General features: G+C 34.6%; 1 protein-coding gene across 1 annotated transcript; it reads left to right on the plus strand.

Annotated features, from left to right (window-relative positions):
- Positions 1 to 100: 100 nt before the first annotated feature.
- On the plus strand, positions 101 to 13533 carry TWF1 (twinfilin actin binding protein 1). Its single transcript, XM_081129819.1, has 9 exons — positions 101 to 209; positions 2054 to 2131; positions 3840 to 4018; positions 5185 to 5280; positions 6460 to 6564; positions 8168 to 8293; positions 8565 to 8715; positions 8848 to 8969; positions 11351 to 13533. Exons 1-9 carry the CDS (start codon positions 185 to 187, stop codon positions 11519 to 11521), a joined length of 1053 nt encoding a protein of 350 aa, XP_080985945.1. The 5' UTR covers positions 101 to 184; the 3' UTR covers positions 11522 to 13533.
- Positions 13534 to 20033: the final 6500 nt, after the last annotated feature.

Consider the following 20033-nt stretch of genomic DNA (forward strand, 5'->3'; position numbering starts at 1 on the left):
GCGCGGCTGACGCCCGGGGCGGGGGCGCGCGAGGACGCCATCCGCCTCGGGGGCGGGGCCTGGCGGCCGCCGGTCGCCGGCTGATGACGCGCAGGGCCGGCCGAGGAGCCGCCACTTCCTGGAGTCGCCGGCCGGGGCCGCTCGCTGTACTCAGCGCCGGAGCCGGGAGCCCGCGGCCGCCGCCATGTCCCACCAGACCGGCATCCAAGGTAACGGCGCCCCGCGCGTTCCGCGGGGAAGGGACTCCCGGGAGGCTCCGGGCGAGCCGGGCGGGTGGCGGGCCGGGCAGGGCCGAAGTCGGGCCGCGGGGAGTCGGTGTCGCGGGGCGAGCCGGGCCTTTGCTCCCCCCTCCCCCGCCGTGCTCTGGTCTCCCGGGCGCTCCCGGCCTGCGTCCGTCCCAGCCCGGGCCCGGCCGCCGCCACGTTGCAGACGGACCGAAATTCGCTGGAGCAAGGAAATCGGTTTCCGAGGCGGCTGGGGTGAAGGGGGCGTGCCTTCCACCGCCCCGACATGAGCCCAACTTTCCCCATTTTTATCAGGTAGGGGAGACCCGAGAAGGTGAAGGCGACTGTGGCTCCTTCTGCTGTCCAGAGACGGGAGAATGTTTCCTTTTACGGTCCAAAGGAGATTGTTACAGGATTTTGACTATAAAAAGAAAGATGCTGGGATGTTTTTCATTTCCACTAAGAGTTCCCAAACGCTTCCACATTTTCTTCCAAAATGGGAACGTGAAGTACGTTCTAAAATCCTGAGCATGGGGTGTTTTGATCGTTTTCTTAGTTACTCCCCCAGGGAACTGGAAAGTCTGATCTGCGTGACTGCCTTTAATTACCCGTGCAGGCAGTTGAATGTGCAATTATATCTCACTTCCATTCCTCGTTTGAAATGGGCAGCCTGGAAGCGCTCACCTCTTCGCACTCAAATAATATATCCCGGGGTTACCCGAGATCGCTTAATGAGTTCTAATAGAAACACAAGCTCTTCCTGTTAAGAAACAATGAATCTTTTACCTAGATGAACATTTCATTGGGTTTTGTTCTTTAAGGGTCTCTGACAGTATCCCACACCTGCCTCTGCACACACAAACACGCAAAATAGTCTCAAATCTAAAAGCGCTGTTTTATTTGTCCTCGATAGTTTTAGCATTTAAATATGTAATTATCTCAAGTGGTTCTTGCTGTCAAGCGTGCAACCCAAGAACGAAATTGAAGCTTTAATGGGAACACAAGGGTTAGATTTTTAAGTATATATTTGCTCAGCGAGCTTATAACAGCGTTTTGTGAAATAACAAGTTAGAACAATGTAACCAGAAGTATAAGCTTGAATGCGTTTTATTGACTTTTTCTTTAAACAGGATAGGATATCTGATGATTTTAGTGTTGTTTTTAATATGAGAATGTAGAAAATTAATTGGTGAAGGTGTTTTTATCATAAGTTTGAAATTGGACTAGAAGAGAATGAAAGGAGGTTTTCAACATTTTTCAAAGAAACAATAAAGGTATTTTTCAAAATTGTAATTTGTTCATTATTGGGTTTGAGTAACTTTAATATATTCACTCCCAGTGTTATTTCTTTATTTTATTTTATTTTTTAATTGATTTGAGAGAGGAAAGGAGAGGGAGAGAGAGAGAAACATCGATTTGAGAGAAAGATCGCTTGCCTCCAGTACACATCCTGCCAGACCAAGACAAACCTGCAACCTGGGTATGTGCCCTGACCGGGAATTGAACCCCAAGACCTTTCAGTGTCTGGGTGGATGTTCCAACCAACTGAGCCACATTGGCCAGGGCTCCCAGTGTTATTTCTGCTGTGGAATTATCTAGCTAAAACAAATTAGAATTAATATACTTTAAAAATATATATTTCTTAGCTGTATACAGTGTCCACTATGTTTTACCTTTAACTTTTTAATTTAAATTACTTACTGATAAGAGGATGCTACATACTTAAGATACTTTGTCTTATAATTCATTTTCCTTCACTTAAATAGCATTAGAAAATATTAATACATAAGGATAAAAGTAGGTTTATGTTTCTTTATCTTTTTCTACAGCAAGTGAAGACGTTAAAGATATCTTTGCCAGAGCAAGAAATGGAAAATACAGACTTCTGAAAATATCTATTGAAAATGGTTAGTTAAATATCTTTATATATTGCTTGTCCTTGGAATATTGGGTGTTATATTTTTAAACTTCTAAGTTGTCGTCAGTGACTTGAACTATTGATGTGAAGGAAGTTCAAAGCTGCCTTTAGGTAACTTGGATATTGTACATTTTGGGCATGTCCCTTGGGCCTCTGCTTACCTTCTGAATTCTGAACTTGACTATTAGAGAAAGATGTTTTTTGATGTGACATCTTCCTCTTTTACTTTTTGTCTCAGTTTCTGCATGCTAATCCGTTTCTAATCTCTGGAATGGAAGTCAGTAACAGGTGATTATCTGAAAAAAATAGTTATTTGTGAATTGTTTTTCAGTAAAGTTAGTTTTGAAGTAGAGACAAAGGATTTCAGACTCTCCTGTTTTCTCCACTTGATTGCAATCTGTGCTGCAGAAATGATTCCACTTTATTTTGGGAAAAAGTTCTGAGAATGTAACAAACTTTAAATTGATTCTTTCAAATTTAGCAAGCAGGGAAAATTTGGTTGGGTGGAATAATCTTTTAACAGTTTGAACAATTTATATTATAAGTACTTCATTACAAATGAATATGTTAAAATATTCCATTGGCCTAATTTCTTAAATATCTTGAAATGTTTTGCTTTGGAAAAAGAACTTGTTCTCTCATAAACTGGAAGTAAATATAATTTGCTCTCCATTTTCTACTTATATATTTAAAATACCAGAATAGTTTGAAAATATATGATTGTCCTACATATATTACCATACTGAACAGGAATAAACATATACTGGAAAGCAGCTTATTTTAGAAATACTGAGCTAAAATTTTAAATGCCATTACTTCCTAACTAAGTAAAATGGTAAAGTTTAGTGTCTCTATCGAAGGAAAATGACACAGTTTCCTAAATTTTCCGGTTTTATTTTGTTTTTGTTTTGAGATCATTTTTAAAATAAGGAAATTACAAAGAATAAATAATATAACAAATATTTCCATCTCCTCTTAATAACTGCTACTAATATGAATATAATTTTATCATGTGACTATGCCACATATATATGTCCATTTTCTTATTGATAATATTTAGGCTATTTTCAGTTTCTGCTCTTATATAGTGCTGCAGTAAACACCTTTGTGTATATGTGCAAGAGGTTCTCTATGCAGAGTACATTCATACTTTTATTTGATTCTGCCAAATAGTGCCTTAAAGTGGCTATACCAATTTATGCTTCTGAACAAATTTTAAATTTGTAGCATTATGTGCCAAATAGGAGGTAACCCTGGTTTTATTTAATATTTCTTATTAAATAATTAGTTACTAAATAGTAACTAAAATTCAGTGTTCAGAAATTATCCTTTGAGTTGTAGTATACTTATTTAAATATATTTTGTTGATAAATTATAGCGTAAGCCTTTTGGGAAATAGAATATAATCACCCATTCTCCAACCATCCAGCTCAACTATTTATGATCATTTTTATTTGTTCTTTTCCTGTGTTTTTTAATAAGTAACAGTTTAACCATGCTTGTCATAAAATTTTTGATTCTGTTTGTAATGCTACTTTGTACCTTAATTACTTTTTGTGTAGCAACCATTTTCTTTCAACTTTTTTACCTGGATAATAGTAATTAGGAAATAACTAAATTTATTCTTCTATTCTTCGTTACTCTATCATTTGGTATTTCAAACCATTGATGTATCTTTTAAAAATTATTCTTCATAGAGAAACTTGTGATTGGATCATGTAGTCAGCCTTCCGATTCCTGGGATAAGGATTATGATTCCTTTGTTTTACCCCTGTTGGAGGACAAGCAGCCGTGCTATATACTGTTCAGGTTAGATTCTCAGAATGCCCAGGGATATGAGTGGATATTCATCGCATGGTCTCCAGATCATTCTCATGTAAGTAACTTTTTTGAATTTGTTTAACATTAAATGCTAGAATTTTTTTTTTCTGAAATATTTCTAGGCTAAGAGAAACTTAAGAAGCAGTAGTCATTTCCCATAGAAGAGAATGATCATGGAGAAAATCCTTGGATTGGTAGTGTGGAATTAGGAGTAATATGCTTAGATTTAGAAGGTTTGCCTTTGAAATCAGTAGAATTATTATTGATTTAAAATTTTAAAATCTGGCAATTATAAATGACTGTGAACCTCTAAAGAATAAGGCTAATTACTTTGGTTTGAGAGTAATAATTCTGAGAACTAAATTGACATTATATTAAATAGTCTTAATACCTGCCATTCAAGTGATACACACAATTTTTGTTTGTTTTTTTTAGTAAAGTTAAAATTGACTAAATAGAACAAAAGACAAAATTAATATATGGATACTGCTAGTATTTTATAGAGTAATTCTCTTGTTTTTTATAGAAAAACGATTAACTTTTAAAGTTATTTAGATATCATTCTCAAAAGTCATCCTCTCTCCTTTAATTCCATATATCCTATCTGAAAGAAATACTGGATTTGACCATATAGGATTATGAAATGATTTTTATTGGTTGACAATTACTTTTGGTAGTTTTCTGTAGGTGCTGTTAGAGTCTTTATAATAGTATATTTTGTAGTTCGTTTCATTTATGTGTCCCTCATATAATGGTATATACCATAGATATGCCATGAATATTTGATTCTTAATTTAAGTAGTAATATCTAATCTAGATTTGCTTTTAGTAAAATGTTACTATCAAGATTACTTCATTTAAGTGTTTTCTTCCTCATATTTTAAAATAGTGTTTTAAATAGGTGCTTTTTTTCTTGAACTCATTTTAAACTTTTAAAATTGAGTAATTTTTAAAAATTTAGATTGTTTTCTACTTTTTGAAAAATACAACATATTATAAATTGAAATCTACCTTAATTGCCCTTGATAGTTTAGACGCTGGTGTTAATATGGTGTTTATTTGTAGACAAATACTTTAGCATATTACAGTCAGTAGATTTCAGCTTTCTAACAGTTTATTTTATTTTTAATATGCTTGAAGATTTTAATATATTCAGAAAGTGCTTCATTTTGTAATAGTTTTTATCTATAAGCTTCTAAGCAAACTTTCACAACTTAATAGGTTCGTCAAAAAATGTTATATGCAGCAACAAGAGCAACTCTTAAAAAGGAGTTTGGAGGTGGTCACATTAAAGATGAAGTATTTGGAACAGTAAAGGTACAAAACTTATACTTTTATAATAATACATGATTGAAGAACTCCCAGGTAATGGATAATTGATACGAATTCAGATTGATGAATCTGTAAACATAATAAGAGAGAAAATATTGTTATATTTCATATGATACATAGTTTAACTGAAGCATTATACTTAATCCTTTAAAAAATATGTTGGAATCTCCTTTGTTAGACTTCAAAAACTAAAATATACCTTAGATACTCTAGCTTAGCTCCTCATTTAGTTAAACCATTTATTTTAATGATGGTGAAATAGGCTCATAAAAATGAGAGACTACTTAATAAAGTAATTTTTAGATATTATGGACATTTATACACTCAGGTTGTGAAAGCAGTGACTATTTTATTTTAAATCAGAACATTGAGGCAGGTAAATTGGTTTGATAGTTAATTGGGATAATTAGTTGATTGATTAATATATTTTAATTAAGTTATAATGAAGCATTTACTTTGTTATAAATATTTGTATGTAAATACACACACACACACACACACAAATTAAGGAAACTGAAATATATTTTTTGAACTGGGTTTTTGTTGTCTAGACCTTTTGTTCTGGTTCAGAAAGTAATATAATCTGTTGTATAGAATATAAGATTAGATGGGAATACTTTGCTTATTCATCGTTAATTGTAAAATGGCCTACTTTTTCAGTTCTGTCTTCAGCCTTCCAAGCCACAAAATTTTGATGAAAAGTAGACCTGTAGAATATGTTTTTCTTTGAAATAAGAACTATTATTATTATTTTCTATGAATAATTATAGAGAAAGTATGTCATTATAATAAGAATTCATAATCTGAATGTGTTGATTATTAAATAATTATAGGGTAGGCTTCCCCAGAAGGTTAATGATAATTATCTTTTAGACTTAAAGCATGACTGGGTTCATCATGTGACTGGCCATCACCACCAGCACACTCATAAAAAGACTTAGTAATTATAAAACTTTAGGAAATGAAGAATAGATTCTCCCCTTAAAGTTGTTTAAAACCTGTAGAATAGAGGATTTAAAAAATAATAATAGTAAAATCCTTGATAGTACTTATTTTCAATGAAAACATTTTATTTTCTGTTATATTAATAATTTTGTCCTAAGTAACCTCACTGATGTTTGACTTCCGGAGAAGACTAATAATAGTGAATTTCTCTGCTTACAGGAAGATGTATCACTACATGGCTATAAAAAATATTTGCTGTCACAGTCTTCTCCTGCCCCGTTGACTGCTGCTGAGGAAGAATTACGACAGATTAAAATTAATGAGGTAAATTACTGTTTTGAAAACATTGCAAGATGGTGTTTGAAAATATATTTTTAATTAATAGATGTAGAGATAGCTAGGTGATAATTAGGTTAGGTAGCTTACATTTATTCTTTTAGTTCAGAGACAAGACTATGTTCAATATGTTTTCAGGAAAAAGTAAAAAGTGAATATTAAACTTCACATCAATTTCGTAAATAGCTTTCTTCTGTCTTTATAATGTATGTGACAGAATAGTAAATCTTCCTGTTGGAAGTACAACTGTTTTTAACTTTGTCTTTATATATAATGGAAAAGTGTGTGTTATCCATTCAGTGCAAAGAATATTATATCTACTGAGGTTGCCTCAAGCAGCTTTGTTTTATGTTATTTCAGAGAATAGTGATGACTGAAGAGAATAAAGTATGTGGTAGGATGTTGAGGAATTCTAGAAGCTCTATAAATTATATGAACACTGCTTGGATGGTGGTTATATATATATTTACTTAGCATATCTGAGTTACTAAATTCCATCCATATTACAGTTTATCTTTTTTTAATGTGTTTACTGCATCCATTCTAATTACAAGTTAGAAAAGCCACTGTATTTCTACTGGAATTTATAGAAAAGAACAAGTAGCAGAAACCACTGCTCGCTAGTCTGAGTAACAGACTAATAGGAATCAGTCTGGAAAGTGATTGAATATTATTTAATAGTAACCTGATAGCAAGGACCTATTTTTATACTATTTTAACTCAAGTAATTTGAGTAGGGATATTTGTGTGATTTTTTTTTTTTTTTTACAAGTTTGATAGTTTGTTTTATTCCTTGCAATCAGAACCCAGAGGACCGTATTGGGGTATGCATTTGCATATGTTCTATGATGTTTCCATTATCCAGTATCATTTATGCTGTAGAATCTCCATTCATTTTTTTAAAGTAAAATTTCTATTTGACTTTTTGTTGCAACACTGCAAATGAGACCCTATATAAGCTATCATTTATTGAATATAAAAGTTTTAAACATATGCATTGAAAGCTTTCTTAAAGTACTCTTCTTCTAGTACATGTTTACCCATGTTCTTAGTAATGAAAGCTCTGAGTCTGGAACTTCTGCAGTAATATAGTTTGTTGAGCTGTGTGTGTCTCTGTATACTGTGTGTATTCCTTTCAATTCAGTGCATGGTATTTGTGTTACATTTTATGTCTAGCAGAGCAAAGTAAAGTTCTACACATTATATATATATATATATATATTACTGTTCATAAATGTTACTAAGTAAAATTTGATAATCAGAAGACAATTCAGAGAGCTTATGTAGCTCACAGCAATTGTGCCAAACATAAACAAAAAGCCCTAACGCCCTATTAACACTTAGGTTCACTCCCAACATTTTCATAAAGACGTGTCATGCACTGTGCATGTTGACAAAGTGCTAGCAGAATATTAACAAATGTGAAAAATTATTTGCTGTTTAAGTTCGTGGTGTTTTAAGTGTTGATTTTAATTATATTGAAATGGGCAAGGGTGGAATGACACTTCATAGAAGTTGGCTTTGTTATCTTTGCCATATGACACTGCTAAGTGCTAAAAATTTATCTGTGCATTAAATTTGTCATACTTAGGTACAAACTGACGTGAGTGTGGACACTAAGCATCAAACACTGCAAGGAGTAGCATTTCCTATTTCTCGAGAAGCTTTTCAGGCTTTGGAAAAATTGAGTAACAGACAACTCAACTATGTGCAATTGGTAAGAGACATATAATGATTACCATGAAATGGCTGCTGTTTTTGGTAGCTTATGGCTTAGAGGTCTATTTTTAATAGATTTTTAAACTTTTCTATTTGCTTTGCTTCCTGGTTGTTCTTACTCATATATTTCAACTACAAAAGCAATATATGATATATTCATATGAAAAAGTCAGACCTGTGTAAGTTTCCCCTTCTCCTAGTATTTTAATTACAAATTTTAAATGTCTTTGTATGTGTTTTAATGAGTATACTTTGCTTCTTATTGGCAGGAAATAGATATAAAAAATGAAACTATAATTTTGGCCGACACAACAAATACAGAACTAAAAGATTTGCCAAAGAGGATTCCTAAGGATTCAGCACGTTACCATTTCTTTCTGTATAAGCATTCCCATGAAGGAGACTATTTGGAGTCCATAGGTATGTGACACATTGTTTTTAACATGTTACTTATTTCTTGCCCAGAAGGCTTAGTAATAGTTTTATGAGGTTTAGTATTTGCTTTAATTGATATGCTGCTAATTGTATTTATCGTTATTTTTTAACTTACAGTTTTTATTTATTCAATGCCTGGATACACATGCAGTATAAGAGAAAGGATGCTGTATTCTAGCTGCAAGAGCCCTCTGCTAGAAATTGTAGAAAGACAACTACAAATGGATGTCATTAGAAAGGTAATTACCTACCTATTTATTTATCTAATTTATTTTATCTATTTTATTTTACCAATGTATTTATCTAATGCCTACCTATTTAAAAAATTTTCAGTTTTTGCTAGGTATTTATTGCCTTTCCATGTAGTTCATGCTGTGTTACGATTTTTAAATGAAAGTGGGTTTTTTTCCCTCTTGTTCTAATCATAAGTCCTTAGGATCTCCTCCCCTACTATCATGACTCCAGTCTCCCTATAGATCTGTACTCTCTAATATATAGCCACAAACTACATGTGACTATTTAAATATAAATTAAAATTAAGTAAAATTCAAAATTCAGTTTCTTAATGATGCTAGCCACGTGTCAAACGCTCATTAGCCACTTGTGGCTACTATATTGGACAGTACAGACTTTAGAGACCATTTCCATGTTGTAGAAAGTCCTGTTGGGCAGCACTGCTAGAGCTGCATGCTTATAATTGTCTCAAGACTTATTACTAATAAGGAACTACAGTCTCCATTTATAACTGAGTCAAAGGATGGTTGAGAATCTTTCCAGTTAGTGGGAAGGGAGGGAATGGGCATATAAACATTTGAATTTTCGGAGGTAAGCTACCAATTTTCTTAAACTTAGTGTTTTAAGTATAGATGAGGCCTGGATAAAGATATGGTTTATTCTTGACCCTTCAACTCTTAAAACACAGGTCCTTACAAATGACCAGTGTTTTAGGTACTGAACCCTTCATGTTCTTTTTTAAGTTCTTAAGAAGCACCTTCTATAGCAGGGGCTGGCTGACTTTTTCTTCAAGAGAACCGGATAGTAAATATCTTAGGCTTTGCCAGGCCACGTATGGATATTTTTTCTTTTTTATTAAACTTATTGGGGTGTTAATAAAGTGATACGGTTTCAAGTGTACAGTTCTGTGATGCATTATCTGTATATTGAGTTGTGTGTTTACCACCCAGAGTCAAATCTTTTTCTGTCACCATCTGTTTGGTCCCTTTATCCTTTACTATTCCCCACACCCCCTTCCCTCTGGTAACTTCCATACTGTTGTCTGTGTCTTGAGTTTTTGTTTGTTTGTTTGTTTTTCTTATTTGTTCATTTGTTGCTTTCAGTTTTATATCCCAAATAGGAGTGAAATTATATTGTTCATGACTTTTTCTGTCTGACTTACTTCACTTAGCATGATATTCTCAAGGTCCATTCAAGTTGTTGCAATTGGCAGTATTTCATCTTTTTTCTGGCTGAGTAGTATTCCATTGTATATATACACCACATCTTCTTTATCCAGTCATCTATTGAGCAATACTTTGGTTGTTTCCATGTCTTGGTCACTGTGAAAAGTGCTGCCGTGAACAAAGGGCTGCATATGTATTTGCAAATGAATGTTTTCAAAGTTTTTGGGTAGAAACCCAGAAGAGGGGTTGCTGGGTCATATGGTAACTCTGTTCTTTTTTTTTTTTTAATCTTTATTGATTTCAGAAAGAGGAAGGGAGAGAGAGAGAAACATCAATGATGAGAGTCATTGATTGGCTCCCTCCTGCATGCCCAAGACTGGGGATCGAGCCCACAACCTGAGCATGTGCCCTGACTGGGAATCGAACCGTGATCTCCTGAATCATAGGTCGATGCTCAACCGCTGAGCTACGGCCTGCCGGGCGGTAACTCTATTAATTTTCTGAGGAACTTTCATATGGTTTTCCATGGTGGCACATATGTTTTTTGTCACACATTCTTCTTTGTTTTATTATTTTGTTTTATTTTTACAACGCTTTAAAAATATAAAACACACTCTTAACTTGGGCCAACCCTGTCCTACCTAAAGTGACTTTTAAGTGACCCAGGTGATGAAGGGACCATGAGTAATGTTTCTTGAATATAGTGTATCAAAGCAGAACAAATTGAGAATATAGTGGTGGTGTCTCCTTTTAAATACCAGTTAAATTGGTAAAGAAAGAGAAATTATTATAGCTGCTTGTATATTCAACCCTGCCCCCCCAAAAAAATGAAAGTGAAACTGTTTAGCCCTGGCCAGTGTGGCTCAGTTGGTTGTGTGTTGTCCCATACACCAAAAAGTTGCTGGTTCGATTCCCTGTCAAGGGCACATTCCCAGGTTGCTGGCTTGATCCGTGGTAGGGGGTGTGCAGTAGGCAGCTAATTGATGTTCCACTCTCACATTCATCTTTCTCTTCCTTTCTAAAAAAATCAATAAAAGTGTTTTGTTTTGTTTTTAAAAAAGGTGAAACTGTTTACATATGGTCTTTGATTCTCTTGCTGGGAGGGCTGTTATATATTTGTGAACATTCACACTTGAAATCTGGCTGGTAGCTTGTATTAGGTTTTGCATGTCGTACTTTTTTCATTTTGCATTACTCTTTACTGATTTCATCTCTTACAGATTGAGATAGACAATGGGGATGAGCTGACTGCAGACTTCCTTTATGAAGAAGTACACCCCAAGCAGCATGCACATAAGCAAAGTTTTGCAAAACCAAAAGGTCCTGCAGGAAAAAGGGGAATTCGAAGACTGATTAGAGGTCCAGCCGAAACTGAAGCCACTACTGATTAATTAATATCATTATATTAAGTATTACAATACTAGTTTTTTAAAAGTTAAGCTTTTAGTACAGGAGAACTGAAATCATTCCATGTTGATACGTAGTAGGGAAAAAATTGTACTTTTTGAAAAATAGCACTTTTCATTCCTGTGTGTTTTTAAAATTAATGTTATAGAAGTCTCATGATTTCTATTTTTGAGTTAAAGCTAGAAAAGGGTTCAACATAGTGATGTTTAATTTTGTTACACATGGTGTGACAAAAGCGTTCAACATAATGATGTTTAATTTTGTTTTCATAGAGTGATGATTCCACACTTTCACATATTCTTAAAGTTTTATACAGTTGGGCCAATTCCAGAAAGTCTAATGTGTGAAAGTAAGATGTACTTCTTATTACTCTTTCGTGAGACATCAAATTTTTTTCTTTAAGGGAGAAAGGCCTTAAAATATTCATACTACTAAAGGAATGTTAAGAACCAGGTTAGATGGTTTTCTAAGTTGAAAATTAGTGTGCCTAAGAAGAGGTAGAAATTTGCTTACTTTGAGGAGCACTACTAACTAAGTGGGATCTTGTCTGTAACTTTTAGAAACAGTGCTTTATTGCAGCAGTCTTCTATTTGACTTTTGGTTTTTTAAACGGCATTAAAATTTCAGAAGATCGGCTCACTCTGAAACCTTAAGGGTTCAAGATATTTTCTGTACTGCGGGATTTCTCATGTCACTGAAAGGCACGTTTATACAGTTTTAGTAAACTCTAGTGCTTTAAAAAATTTCTATTTCAAAAGTAAGTCATTTCATTATAAGTAGTTCAAGGCCAAATATTTATTTTCAGTTGAATATTAAATTAATATAATTACAAAGCAAATAATACTTAAAGTCAGTAATATTGAAAAAGTTTTAAACATCAAGATTGATTTTTCTACAAAACCATATATTTATGGGCAAATTATGTTCTTTATCACTTTTGAGCAAATACTCAGATTTAATCAAATTGTTTTAAAGTCCCAGTACTTAGCTTAACACTGATGAATACTTAGCCTAACACTGATAAACACTTAAGAATCTTGTTTCAATTTAATCTTATTTCAGACCACATTTAACTCTTTCCTAAAGCTTTGCATTTTCAGCTACAACCTACAGAGATTTTGAGCCTCGTTTTTCTCTGATACTTGAAATAGAGGGAGCTAGAACACTTCATTATGTTTAATCTATTAAACCTGCTGTGAGAGCCATAACTTGGAGGTGTTTTCTAAATGAACTGTGGGGAATCCAGGATTTAGAATTTTTTGATCTAAACTTTATGCTGCATAAAACAATATCAGAAATGCACATTTCATACTATAAAGTACGAAACACTCACTTTTACACATTATTACCTAAGGTAATATATGCACCTTTCAGAAATTCGATGTGTTCAAGTAAAGCATATTAGAATAATTATAGGTTGACAGATTTCTTTTCTAGAATTAAGAGTATTTGTGTGGGGTTTTGTTTGTTTACAAATAATCAGACTATGTTTTAACGTGCAAAGTAATCAACAGTAATGTTGCACTTGTTTACTAAAGATATACTTTAAGTTGTTTCGTGGGTGCACACGTAGACACAACATACACACAAATTCCTGCATTGAGAATCCTGAAGCTGTTATTTTTAGTCAGGAGATGGTTAACTTGTCATGAAGGTATAAACTAATTTAGCAGTGAATGTTTTTCTGTACCATCCATGTGCAATTATACTCTTAAATTCCACTACACTACATGAAAGTAAATGGACATTCCAGAATATAGATGTGATTATAGAGTTTTAAGCTAATTATTATTAAACCAATGATTGTTGAAAATCAGTGATGCATTTGTTATAGAGTGTAACTCATCGTTTACAGTATATTTTAGGTGGCATCATCATAACAATAGAAGGTGAATAAAGTATTCCCAATAAATTTATATAGCATTGAGGAATTACGTCTTTTGTGGACATTTTATAAGTGCATTTTATATTGCAATAAAGATTTTTTCTCTTTAAATTGTGTACTAAGTTGGTTTTCTAGTATAACCTTTTTAAAAATATTTGGACAGCTCTACATAATGCAATGCCTGGTGGTAGGTTAGAGATCCCAATCTATTCATTTGTTAATTAACCTGTCTAAACCAAAAAGGACTTGAAGTAGTTTGAAACCTAGGCAGGTTGTATCAAGAGTGCTTACTTTAGATGAGAACTTTCCCGCTTTGACAGCAATAATGAAAATGCCATGAGTTACACATTTCCTATTATGATAGAAACACCCTGTACAATAGGGTGAGCTACATACTTGACACTAAGCTCTTAAGGAACTAGTTTACTTATTCAACAAATATTGAATGCATTCTGTTTTGTAATTCAGTATCAAATTGATCCTTTTTATTAGGGGTCTTAGAAAAAGAATGGTAGCAGTTTTACAAAAGATGGAGAATTGTCCTTAAAAAAGCCAATATTTAAAAACTTTGTAGAAGTTAAGTTCTCTGAGGCATTTCTACTCAGAACTAAAATAATGTACCTGAGGTGCATATTGTAGTTGGGTGTATACTTTCTCACATTTTCTTTGCGTATACTGCACAGCCATACATTACAAGAAATGCTGGTTCTGGGGCTTCATATCCAGAGATTTCGATACATTAGGTGGGCCCAGGAATCAGTTCCACAAATAATTCATGTGTAGCCACAACTGGGTACAGTTTGCATTAAATGATGTAAATTGAGTAAAATTTTTTCCTCCCATTCAGTCAGACTTCATGAGTATTACTATGTACTGGTGTATAGTGGTTTTGATTCGTGCTGACATACAGACTAAAATCTGGTCCTGTTGCCCACTAGCTTCTGCATGACAGCCCACTCTCCTCTGTTGGTCTGCTCCACCTCAGCTATTTGCTGTATCTCTAAAGGACCGAACACATTGCTGCCTCAGGAACATTGAGAGTGTTGTTTCCCACACTGGAACAGCACTCTCAACATCAACATGTCTTCCTCACTTGAAGCTCTCTGCTCAAGTGTCCTTTTAGGTCTTCCTTTACATATGTATGTATTGTTTGTCCCCTCTAAAACAGATGGTCAATGGGGAAAGGGACTTGGTTTCATTCACTGGTGCATACTCAGCCCTAGGACAGTGTGTAACTGGATATTTTATTTGTTGACTGAATAAAAAAAAGATTTACCGTTTCCTTGAACAGCGGAGAAAGGAGCACTTTTCCAGCAGTGGTAGGTGCAGCGCAGAGGCTCTGGCCTCCATCACTATTTCTGGCTAGGGCAAATGGCACTAGCATTGACAGAGCCTCTTGCCCTCCGAGAACCATGGTTTCCACCACAGAAGACTCCAATATTGACTCCTTCCTGATCAAGTGTCCCAATAGAGATCCTCATTCTGGAAAGACCAAGACCAGCCTCTACTCAACTGCCAGTGCTGATCCACCACAATTTGTACTTGCTAGGATTCAGCCAGCCCTAGTTAGTGCCTTATAGAATTCTGCATGCATAAAGTGAAGAGGCAAGCCATTAACAGGTTAAATTTTTTCCTATTACCAAGCTGTATGGATAAGATAACATGGGTCATATCTATATTTGTGCATGTATGGGTGTGACACTGCCACTTACTGGCTAAATGACTGAATCAGTTATGCGTTGCTAATGTATAACAAAGTACCCCCAAATGTAGTGGTTTAAAACAATAGCAATCATTTTTCACTGTCTACAGTTAGCTGACCAACTCTTCTCTGGCTACTATTTGCATGGTATATCTTTTTCCATCCATTTACTGTCAATATATTCACATCCTTTAAAGTGTGTCTCTTGCAGACAGAATATAGTTGGATTATGCATTCTTTATCCATTTTCCAATCTGCTGTTTAATTGGAGAGTTTAGTCCATTTACATTTATGTAATTACTGAGAAGGTAGGATTTACATCTGCCATTTTGCTATTTATTTTCTATATGTATTATGTCATTTTTGTTTCTCATTTCCTCCATGACTACTTTTTTTTGTGTTAAATAGATATATTCTTGTGTGATATTTTAATTTCCTATCATTTCTGTTACCATATTATTTAGGTAATTTTCTTAGTGGTGCCGTGGGAATCACACCTTAATTTGTGCCAACTTAATTTCAGTAGTATACAGAAACTTTGTTTCTATATAGAATGGCTAGTTGACATTCTTTTTCTTTTAGCACTTTGAATATATCATATTATTGCTTCTAGTCTCCATGGCATCTGATGAAAAATCAGCTATTGATGTTATTGAGGATCCCTTATACTTGCTGAGACTCTTCTTTCTTCTGCTTTCAAGATTGTCTTTATGATGTGTCTAGGAGTGGATGTCTTTAAGTTGATCCTACTATTAGTTGTTACTTTCTTAGATGCATAGATTAATGTTTTTCATCATATTTGGGAAGTTTTAGGCCATTCTGTCTTCAAAAACTCTTTCTAGCACTTTCTTGCCTCTCCTTCTGGGACTTCCATTATACGTTGTTGGTAACTTTGAAGGTGTTCCACAGGTCTCAGAGGACCTGCTTATTTTTCTTTATTTTTTCTTTCTGTTCCTCGACTGATTTATCTTTATGCTTGTTGATTCTCTTGGTTGGTTTGTTTGCTCAAATCTGCTGATGAGCTGCTCTTGTGAATTTTTCATTCCTGTTATTGTAATTTTCAACTTCAGGGTTTCTGTTTGGTTCCTTTTTATAATTCATCTCTATTCTCTATTTGGTAAGATATTGTTCTCATACTTTCCTTTAGTTCTTTAGACATTATTTCCTTTAGCTCCTTGAACATGTTTAAAATAGCTGATTTAAAGTCTTTGTCTAGTAAGTACAACATCTGGGCTTCCTCAGGTAGTTTCTATTGATTTATTTTCTGGGTATGGGACATACTTTGTCATTTCTTTGCATGTCATTTTTGTTGAAAACAGCATTTAAAAATTATAATATGGCAATTCTGGAAATCAAACTCTGCTCCCTCTCCAAGGTTTGCTGTGGCTGCTAATTGTTTTAGTTGCTGTTTATTTAGTGACTTAAATAAACAAGAATTAGTAAACTAATTCTGTAAGGTCTGTATTCTTCATGATATGTAGCCACTGAAATCTCTACTGGGGTTAGTCATCACCTAATGAATGGACAGATTTCCTTAAACATCTGTAACCAATAAATCTCCCAGTATTTGCAAGAGGCTCTGTATACATGTTGAGACACCTTCCACAGCACTATAGATTCTGCTTTAGTCTTTACTTCTTGCTTATACAGAGCCTGAAGGTCAGCCAGAGGGTAAAGCTTAGGACCTTCTCAGGTCTTTTTTATTTTGAGCATGTGCATGGCCTTACACACGTATATGGCTTTCTAGGTTCTCAGGAATCTGTTGGAGATTTTCAAAGCCATAATGGATATCTTGTTCCTCAGCTTTTTCTTTTAAGCTTTTCGGTTAGCTTATTGTTTGTGCCAACTGTTATTTATCACCTCAGGCAGCTGTGATTAAAACATTTGCCAGTAAATGTTTTTGACAAGTGACTCCGCAGAGAGGCTTTTAGCACTAGGTGAGCTTTAGTCAGGTCAAATAAAGATAAGCCTTTGAATGGGGTCTTCCAGGGAACCACCAGAGAGATCAAATAATTACACTTCTTTCAGAATACGGCTTTGAAAAAGTTCCAGCTCTGTTCTGCTTCCTCTGGTACCAAGAATGTGGGCTGTTATTTTTCAAGGCTACCGCTGAGCTAGGGAGCAAGGAGTGAGAGACAAGGGTAAGCTAATATGCTGCAAAGCTTGCTCTTACTGAGATTCAGCTGTTTTTCTTGAATAAATGTTTTCTGGGTTTCTGCAAGCCTTTAGTGAGTTTCCAGTTCTGAAAAGTCAATTCTGACCATTTTTGCCAGCCTTTTTATTGTTTTCACGGCGAGGTGAATTTTCAGAGCTCCTTTGCCATTTGCCAGGCCTGAATATTCAAAGGCAGATGTTATTATTGATCTTTCTTGGCCAAAAAAGAATGCTGTATAGCAAAACTTCCTAATATGTTTAACAGTAAGCTATAGCATGTTCCCTCCTCTAACTTATGAATTAAGAATATTTTACCAAAGAAAGCCACTAATGGCTAAGTGATATTGAAGGCTTTTTTTGTTTTTTTTTCATTTTGTTTTGTTTTTAAACAGCTACTGGTCAGCTTTTCAAAAATTTTAAGGACACTAACTTATGATAGTCAAACTCTGTTATCATAAAGATGGTTGCTAGTCTTCCTCTAAAATACATGATGGAGATACGCATCTCTTTATAATAAAAGTTGTTTCATTTTTAAAAGACATTTTATAAAGGGGATGAGGAGCTAAGGATGTAGACCGTTTAACTTTTTAATCCCCTCCCCCAGCTTTATTGAGATGTGATTGACATACAACACTGCATAAGTTTAAGGGGTACAACAGTTTAAGGTGTACAATGTGTTGATTTGATACACTTATATATTGTAAAATTATTACCACTGTAGCATTAGGTACTTTTTAATTCTTAAAAGAGGTGAAGTTGCCATCTGGCTATTAGAATGGCTGTAGCAGGAGAAAGGATCACAGACAGTCTAGGGTTTGGATTTCAGTGTTGCAGGACAGCCCGAGATGATCAGTTTCTGAAGATTTAATTTGTGCTAAACTTCCAAAGACTTAGGTATAAACCAGAATGTAATTTTAAATCATATTAATGTAGTTAAATGTAATTTTAATCATAAAAAGACACTCTGCAATAGAAACTGATTTGTAGTTGTAATAGTCTTCGTTACTCTGCATTATCTTCTAAAAGGGAAATCCAGGCAAGAAATAAGAAATCAAAATAAAAAAGCTGCTAGATAAGCATGGAGTTCAGTGCAAGGAAAACAGATTAGATGACCTTCATCAAAATCTTCATCAAACTACTTGGATGCGTAAATAGCCAGTAGGGGAAAATATCTGACATCATCTGGAACACAATACTCCTTTCCCAGGAGAGTAGTCGAAACATTATGACAAAGTCGTATTCTTGGCTCACTGCTGACCTAAAGGCCTCTGATAACACCAGCAACACACAAATAGAACTTGATTCAGTTTTCTTTGTTTCATTTTGCTAAGTTCAAGTATATTCTAGTCATTCCTGAGACTGTATACCCGTAGCCTTTTTTTTTTTTTTGAGCTTGGGTGTTGTTAAAACTTCTCAGCCAAGGGAATCCCTCTGTCACAACACATAGTTTTAATGTTTCCTAACACTTTTCACCACCTGATATTGTTTTACTTATTTACTTATATAGGTGTCCCCCCAAAATGTATACACACTTTAACAGCTGACAACTCACTTAATTTTCACTCTTTTTCAGGTTTAACTGATTTAAAATAATCGGTGAAGCTAGACTAAACTTCGAACAAAGAAAATTTATCCTAAAGTGCCACTAGACTTTTTTGTATGGGGTTGCATAAAAGATAAGTTTATGATACAAAACTGCAACAGTTGATGAATTGAGGGCACACAAATACTGAAATGATTCTTGATGTGGCTTCATGTTATCAGCAGTGCCTTGACAGAAGGGTCATTAGTTTGAAAACAGGCATTGACAAAAAAAAACTACTCATTTCTGTAGATTCTTTTAAATTTTGAAAATCAACTGTATGTTAATATACACTTTATAATCATTCAAAGTGTGTATACATTTTTGGGGGACACCCTATATATTATAGCATCTCCCTGTGAACACTTACTTCTGACAAGCTCCTTGAGAACAAGGGTTTTGGATATATCCATTGTTTTTGTAACTGCCTGAACCATAGAAAACAACAAAATATTTGTTGAATTTATTAATTATTGTTTTAAGTGAGAGCATTTCATAAGATGATTTTCCCTAATTTCATCAGAGGAATAAAATATTAGCATGTATTTTTGCAATTTACTGCCATTGTCTCCATACTGACTATTTCTGAGACCAGAACTTGAATGATTAAAAAGCTATTCCTATCTTGTAGAGGAATAGTACAAACTTTGAAAGAGTCTGGAGAGAGGTTGGTCAAAGGGTATAAACTTTCTGTTATAAGTTCTTGGGATCAAATGTCCACCATGGTGATTATAATTAATAATACTATTGTATCCTTGAAATTTGCTAAGTGAGTAGTTTTTAAGTGGTCTCACCATACCAAAAAACCTGACAAACCACAAAACGGTAACTACGTAGGGTAGTGGATTTATTTATTACCTTGATTATGGTAATCATTTCATAATTTATACATATATTAAGCCATCATGTTAAATACCTTAAGTATATACAATTTTTATTTGTCAAGTATACTACAATAAAGCTGGAGAAAATAAAATATATGCTTATTTTTTTAAAATATGTTTTTATTGATTTCAGAGAGAGGAAGGGAGAGGGAGAGAGAGAAACATCAATGATGAGAGTCATTGATTGGCTGCCTCCTGCACGCCCCCTGGCTGGGGATGGAGGCTGCACAGTGACCTCCTGGTTCATAGGTTGACGCTCAACCACTGAGCAACGCCAGCTGGGCTATAT

Source organism: Miniopterus schreibersii (assembly GCF_964146895.1).
Source record: "Miniopterus schreibersii genome assembly, chromosome: 2".
Taxonomy (NCBI): Eukaryota; Metazoa; Chordata; class Mammalia; order Chiroptera; family Miniopteridae; genus Miniopterus; species Miniopterus schreibersii.

Excerpts from the sequence above, each read along its gene's own strand:
- TWF1 (XM_081129819.1), top strand. The coding sequence starts at position 185 with ATGTCCCACCAGACCGGCATCCAAG. Across the intron at positions 4,019-5,184 it reads GGTCTCCAGATCATTCTCAT|GTTCGTCAAAAAATGTTATA; the intron begins GTAAGTAACTTT and ends ACAACTTAATAG. Across the intron at positions 8,716-8,847 it reads AGACTATTTGGAGTCCATAG|TTTTTATTTATTCAATGCCT; the intron begins GTATGTGACACA and ends TTTAACTTACAG.